Source organism: Mastigoproctus giganteus, chromosome 10 (assembly GCF_048544385.1).
Source record: "Mastigoproctus giganteus isolate SK-2022 chromosome 10, ASM4854438v1, whole genome shotgun sequence".
Taxonomy (NCBI): Eukaryota; Metazoa; Arthropoda; class Arachnida; order Uropygi; family Thelyphonidae; genus Mastigoproctus; species Mastigoproctus giganteus.
This window is the reverse complement of record NC_143584.1, coordinates 6,403,472-6,410,260: the sequence shown is the minus strand read 5'-3', so window position 1 is coordinate 6,410,260 and position 6,789 is coordinate 6,403,472. Positions and strand designations below refer to the sequence as shown.

General features: G+C 40.1%; 2 protein-coding genes across 2 annotated transcripts; both read right to left on the bottom strand.

Annotated features, from left to right (window-relative positions):
* Window positions 1-5,408: 5,408 nt before the first annotated feature.
* Window positions 5,409-6,164, bottom strand: LOC150078652 (general transcription factor II-I repeat domain-containing protein 2-like). The gene has a single exon (XM_090384167.1). It carries the CDS (start codon window positions 6,162-6,164, stop codon window positions 5,409-5,411), a length of 756 nt encoding a protein of 251 aa, XP_090240293.1.
* A 20-nt stretch (window positions 6,165-6,184) lies between these two features.
* LOC150078651 (general transcription factor II-I repeat domain-containing protein 2-like) lies at window positions 6,185-6,577 on the bottom strand. The gene has a single exon (XM_090384166.1). It carries the CDS (start codon window positions 6,575-6,577, stop codon window positions 6,185-6,187), a length of 393 nt encoding a protein of 130 aa, XP_090240292.1.
* Window positions 6,578-6,789: the final 212 nt, after the last annotated feature.

Below are 6,789 nucleotides of genomic sequence, written 5' to 3'. Positions count from 1 at the left end.
CTGGAAGCTGCACACAGCGCGTCTGGCAATCGCGCAATACCCGAGCTATACGCTCAGTTAGGCCCGGATAGTAGGGAATGTATGCAGTGGCAACTGGTGTAAATGGTTCTTTTCGTCTGTGCTCCGCTCCTTGGATATATTTATCTATGATCTTCTGGGAGTAGCTGCATTTTCTGAGATCCGCTGTGACACCTTTAATTTCTTCCTTTCTATCCTTGGGGGTGCTGCAATGGGACCCAGCCCTATCCAACAATGCCCTTATAACACTATTCTTATGATGGTTGGTTTGTGCCGTATTGTAATGTGTATATTGGCCCCGGCACATGGGTTTCCTATATACACTGGTTTTCAGCCTAGGGCCTTCCCTATGTACCAACACATCAAGGAAAGGGAGAGTACCCTCTACTTCCACCTCCAAGGTAAACCGAATAAACAGGGAGAAGCTATTAAGGAAACTAAGCACCTCATCCTCTCTCCCCCTCCGAATAATTGTAAACGTATCGTCGCTGTATCGTTTCCATGCGCGCATGGGGAGAACCGGCCCATCAAAAATCCTGGCTTTGAGCTCCTCCATAGCTAAATTTGCTATGATAGCACTAATAGGGGAACCCATTGCTGCACCATGAACCTGCTTGTACATTGTGTTTTGAAACACCATGGTGGTGCTTGAGAGACATAGCTCCACCCCACTACAAATGTCCTCCACGCTTAATGGAGTCCTATTGCTTGGGGTGGCATCCTTCTCCAATGCCATGCATGCACGTTACACCCCATGGTCAATAGGAATGCACGTGAACAAGGATATCATCGAATGATACCATGGCCTCGCCCTCTTCTATGAGATCAGGTGCCCGGATTGTGGGGAATGTTATGTTGGTGAAACGAAACATCGGTTCAAAGATCGTCTGGGGGAGCATATGAATGTGTTAAAGACCGCGGATTATGGGAAGTCTGCTGTTGCAGAACATTTTTGGGAGGAGCACCATCAAATCTCCCCAGACGAAGCTGTTATCGCCAACCGGGCATATAGATTTTGGGACTGCAAATGGCTCGAGAGCTTGCAGATTTGTTCCTCTGAGAGCAATACCATTAATAGAGACAGGGGAATCTGCATTCATCCCCTCTTCGAGGCGGTGGTTCTTGGACGGGATGAGCGGTTCTGCCTGGCATGCTCCCGAGCCATTTACAGGTTCCAGTGTGCATGAGGAGAATGTTGCCCATGCTCTTGTAGAACCATGTGCCGAGAACCGTGAGCCTGCTGATATTTAAGGATGTGCCGTAAGACAAACCTCACTGTTCAAAAAGGAGGCGGATGCCTCTGAAAGCTACGGTGTTTTAGCGCTTTTATCATCCTGTGTTTTATCTACATTGTTTTATTGTAAATAATTCTTTGCAGTTTAAAATTTCATATTTTATTGTACAGACAGTTACCTTTTTTATCAATTTTATCTGGTGGTATTTTATCATTCTATTTATTTCATTTATCTACATCATTATTTTAATATAACATAACACTATTTATATTTTTTAATAACGGTTGGTGTATGATTGTGCAATTATTATGGATATGAATTTTCAATTCATGCTCTGGGAGTCTTATAGGGTTAGCATTAGCATTAGTAGAGGCATACGATACAAGAAAGGAAGCTTATGCAGTATTGGCCAAATTTATTTAGGCAATTGACTTAGACAACAAAAGATGATTAATTATGATTATTATTAGCCATAAGGTGCAAGGAAGCCTGAGGCTTATGCTGCACCAGCCAAAAAAAAAAAAAAATCCATGTTATTCTGAGAGAGAGAGAGAGAGGGGGAGGGGGGGGAGTGTCAGAAGTAGAAGGGAAGCAAGAAAGAGAAGAATGATGATGGGATGAGCGGTTCTGCCTGGCATGCTCCCGAGCCATTTACAGGTTCCAGTGCGCCATACTCACCAGATGTGAGCCCCTGGGGTAAGATGGAGGTCTGTTCCACCAATCAACCGCCCGCTGGCTAAAGGCATATTTCCACGCATCAGTTCTACAACTGTCTTTCCTCAATTTGAATCTATGCCCCCTCAGGTTCTTAATCTGAGCAAGAGGAAGAATCCCATCTGCATTCAGCTTGCTCAACCCATTCAAAGCTTTATACACCTCAATCATATCACCTTGCAGGTGCCTACTCTCCAGGTATTGAAATTTGCAGAACTTAAGCCTTTCTTGGTAAGAGCACCCCTTTTTTCCCCTCACCAATCTTGTTGCCCTTCTTTGTACTCATTATAACAACTCTACATCCTTCCTAAAATTGGGCATCTAGACCTGTACACAATACTCTAGTTGCAGTCTGATAATTACCTTGTACAACAGGATAATCACCTCCCTGACCCTGCTAGCAAAATTCCTATATATCATTGACAAGACTCCATGACCTGCAGTAGCAGCCCATCTGCACTGCTCAGTGAACTTCATATTTGACTGTACAATTACCCCCAGGTCTTTTTCACTTTCCACTTCTCTGAGTGTAGTACCACACAGTTGGTACATTTCTCTTGGGTTATTGCTACCCATATGCAGTCCTTTGCATTTGTGTGTTAAACTTCAGTTGCCACTTCTCAGCCCATTTTCCCAACTTATCTAGATCCAGTTGGAGTAGCATACTGTCGTTAACAACCCTGCCAACTTTTGTATCGTCTACAAACTTGGACATTAATTCAACCCTAGGGGCTCACGTCTTGTGAGTACGTGCTTGGCACATCCAGGATCCTGAGCTGGATATCATCATTCTTCTCTTTCTAGGTGACTCCTTTCTACTTCTCTCTCTCTCTCTCAGGGTAATTCTGGAATTTTTTTTGGCTGGTGTAGCATAAGCCTCAGGCTTCCTTGCACCATATGGCTGATAATAATAATAATATACCATCATCAATATCATTGATGAATACACAAAACAACAATAGGCCCAGTACCGAACCATGGGGAACTCCACTAATAACAATTGTCCATGAAGAGCAGTGTCCATTAATTACCACTCTCTGTCATCTCCCCCTCAACCATCCCTTTATCCATTGTAGCAACTACCCTTAATGCCATACCTCTCCAATTTGTACAGCAGTCTTCCATGTGCAACATGGAAGACTGCTGTACAAATTGGAGAGGTATGGTACAAATTATGATTAGTACAAATTAGTACCAAAAGCTTTCCTGAAATCCAAGTATATGATATCAAAATTATTTTTGACATTCATTTCCTTTGTCACCACATCATAGTATCCAATCAAATTGTAACATTATCATCTGTTGATCCCACTGTACAGAATTTAAAAATTGCCTGAGACCCCCATAGTCACCTTTATGAAAGCAAAAGCCCTTCCCTGTAGTCTTGATGGTAGTTACATCTTAAATAATTCCCATATCAGTACATTGCGATCACCGTCAGCCAGTGGTTCCTTTATCCTCAAATTCTTAATGCATGAATAATCACTGCCGATAATCAGATCAAGAGTATTACTACCTCTGGTTACCTCTCGAACATTCTGCTGTAGAAAACAGTCATCCAATAAATGCAAAAAAGTCTTGCTTGTGTGTGAGTGACCAACCCACAAGTTCCAGTCAATATTTGGGAAGTTAAAATCCCCCATTATAAGACATTCTGATTTACTGGCCCACTCTATTTCTCTGCACAATTGCTCATTATGCTCATCAGATTAATTAGGCCTATAACACACACCTACTCTCATTTTTCCTTTCCCAGTGCTTATGTCACAACAAACAGACTCAACACTGCATTGTCCACCAACATCGATTTGATGCACTTCCTTAGATTTTATGTGTTTCTTAACTAACAGCATAGCCCCTCCTTCCTTCCTTTCCTGTCTATCCTTTCTGTATGCATTTACTCCCAAAATTCTGTGTGATATAAATCTGTGTGATACTGCATCTCTGATATTCCAACAATATCTGCCTTTGATGTCTTGACTAGCACTTCAAGCTCATCAAATTTATTAACTATACTCCTTGGTGTTCATGCAAGTATACATGCACCTGTTTCTACTCTTAGTTACTCTAACACGGCCCATGTATTTATTTGTTCCACTATGACTTCCAACAGTCCTGGAAATCTTCACTGCCTTGCTTTCCATGCTGCTGCTCATTCTAATAGAAGCAGTGTAAGAATCACTTTTGCCTCTGCCTGCGGCCATTATTAACTTTTAATCTGTTTATCCCCTCAAGCTAGCAGTTTTCTGACCCACCTAACACTGCTTCAATAGCATCAGCAAATATTCTTGCACCCTTTCTATTTAAGTGTACCCCCATCCCTGTAGAAGCAGTCTCTCCTGTCAACAAGCACAGACCAGGCTGAAAAAAATTCTACCCCTTGAGCCTTGCACAATCTCTCCAGGGCTGAATTGATCGACAAGGCTCTCATCATATACTCCTTCCTATCCTGTCTGGGCAGAATTGCAGGCACTTTCACATTCAACCCTAACTCGCGACTTTTTTTTTTTTCAACATTGACCCGTACTTGTTGAGTAAATCTGCAGATCTCTTACTCTTAATGTCATTAGTTCCAACGTGTACAACAATATCACCTTTTGTGCCCTTAGAAGATGATATCTGCTCTACAACTTCATCAACTTTTCCCCCGACAGACATACCCTGGTCCTGTTCCACCTATCCCTTTTTTGCACAATATGTTCTGCCCTTTCCCTGACAATAGAGTCACCGACAACTACTAGTTCCTGTGGGACTAGTGCATTCTGTGTTGCCTAATGCACAGAAGTGAGCTCTGCCATTGAGCTGGGCAGCTGAGAGCTTGATGGGCCCCTCATATTAATTTCTTCGAGGCATTTACCCTACACCTCAAGCACTCATAGACGCCCATCAGAATGCTGAGTTGGTGCCTAATTTATTTACACTCTAGGCATCTAGCACACAAAGACATCCTCTTTAGTGAAATCATGTCCTGTTTTAGAAAGTTCAGCAAACATTTCACATTTCGCACATTTTTTGAGACTATGATGCTTTGGAGAATTGCCCCCTTCATTTCTCACCCAATTCACAGCACTCTAGCTAGTCTGCGATCTTTGCTTCGCAGCTCTAGTGTGGGTCACGATTTCCGTTTAAATACAGTTTAATTAACAATGAAATTTAATAAGATTAATAAAAATTTTTGATTAATTGATAATACTATACTAAGCTAACAGATTTCTAATACAGTGCTTGGTATTACCTTATCTAGTTTTACATTATACCTTACGCCAGGGGTGTCCAACCTTTTAGCTTAACTGGGCCACACATAAAATACACTAACACTAAAGATAGCTGAATAGCAAAAAACGTAGAATATATATATAGTTAACATATTTAGGTAATTTAAACTTCATTAATTCATGAATTTTTTATTATAAAAGTAAAAGACAAGACAGCTACATGAAATTAGTGAGATGTTTGACATTGTTTTTGAGACACTAATGCTTCAATATTTGGTTTGATGGAAGTAGTTGAAATTCTCAGTGAGTTCTCAAGGTGCTCGTCAGATATTTTGGTTTTAGTTTCATTCTTCGTGTGCTTCATCCTTGAAAATAGCTGCTCACAAATGTAGGTGCTTCCAATTAGCGATGACATGAATAAGGCATGATTGTGAAGCGAGGGATATTTTTCTCTGGGAAGGTATATCTTATAGAAGTCCAGTAAAGAGACATGATTAAATTTTTCTTTAAGTTGAATGTCAGATTGTAGCCCTATGCATTCCATTTGAAAATTTGCAGGTAATATGTTTATGTCGACTAAAAATGGAGTCGCAAATATACCAAAAGATTGATGATTTTTCTGGAAATCTTGAAACCTGTTCTCAAATTCCTGTATCAAATCGAAAAGCAAGGCTACATATTTTTCGTTGTTCACAGGACCGTGTTTAGCCAATGTGTCGAAATGCATAAAATTGTTTGCCTTAATTTGAGATTGCCATAGTTTAAGTTTCATTTCGAACGCTGTTATAGTTTGAAACATTGTATTGATCAGTTGGTTTTCACCTTGAAGACGCATGTTTAACTCATTTAAATGAGCTGTTAAGTCTACTAAAAATGCCAAATCTGTGAGCCAGTTTTCATCGTCAAGTTCTGGAACAAATTTTGTTTTTGATTCCATAAACGACTTGATTTCATTTCGTAAATCATAAAATCTTTTCAACATTTTACTTTGACTTAACCATCTTACTTCCGAAAAGTAAATGATGTCCCCATAGTCAGCATCCATAAATTTAAGGAATTCTGTAATTGGCGATGATTCAATCCCTTGGCCCTTATGAAATTTACTGCCTTGATGACAATCTGCGTGATGTTATCCATCTTTAAAGCTTTTGCGCATAAATTTTCTTGGTGTACTATGCAGTGATATTTCATCATACATAAATTTTGGGAGGCAATTGCATCGTCTTCTATTAATTTTACAAGTCCATCTCTTTTACCTATCATCGCCGGGGCACCATCAGTACCTATACCAGATATGTTCACAATGGACAAAGAAAATCGCTTTAACATATTTTTCACTGCCTCGTATAAATCTCTTGATTTAGTTGTGTCTTTTAATGGCACTAAAGAAGCCATTTCTTCAGTGATATTATATTTGTCATCAATACTTCTAATAAAAATTGCCAATTGAGTTGTATTAGTAGCATCAATACTTTCGTCTATCACCAAAGCATAAAATTTAAAATTAGCAGCTCAACTCTCCAAACCTTTTTCTTTAGATTTTCCTATTTCATCAATTCACCTGGCTATAGTCTGGTGAGACAAACCGATTTTAGAAAAATCCCCTT

Excerpts from the sequence above, each read along its gene's own strand:
- LOC150078651 (XM_090384166.1), bottom strand. The coding sequence starts at position 6,577 with ATGGCTTCTTTAGTGCCATTAAAAGACACAACTAAATCAAGAGATTTA.
- LOC150078652 (XM_090384167.1), bottom strand. The coding sequence starts at position 6,164 with ATGTTGAAAAGATTTTATGATTTACGAAATGAAATCAAGTCGTTTATG.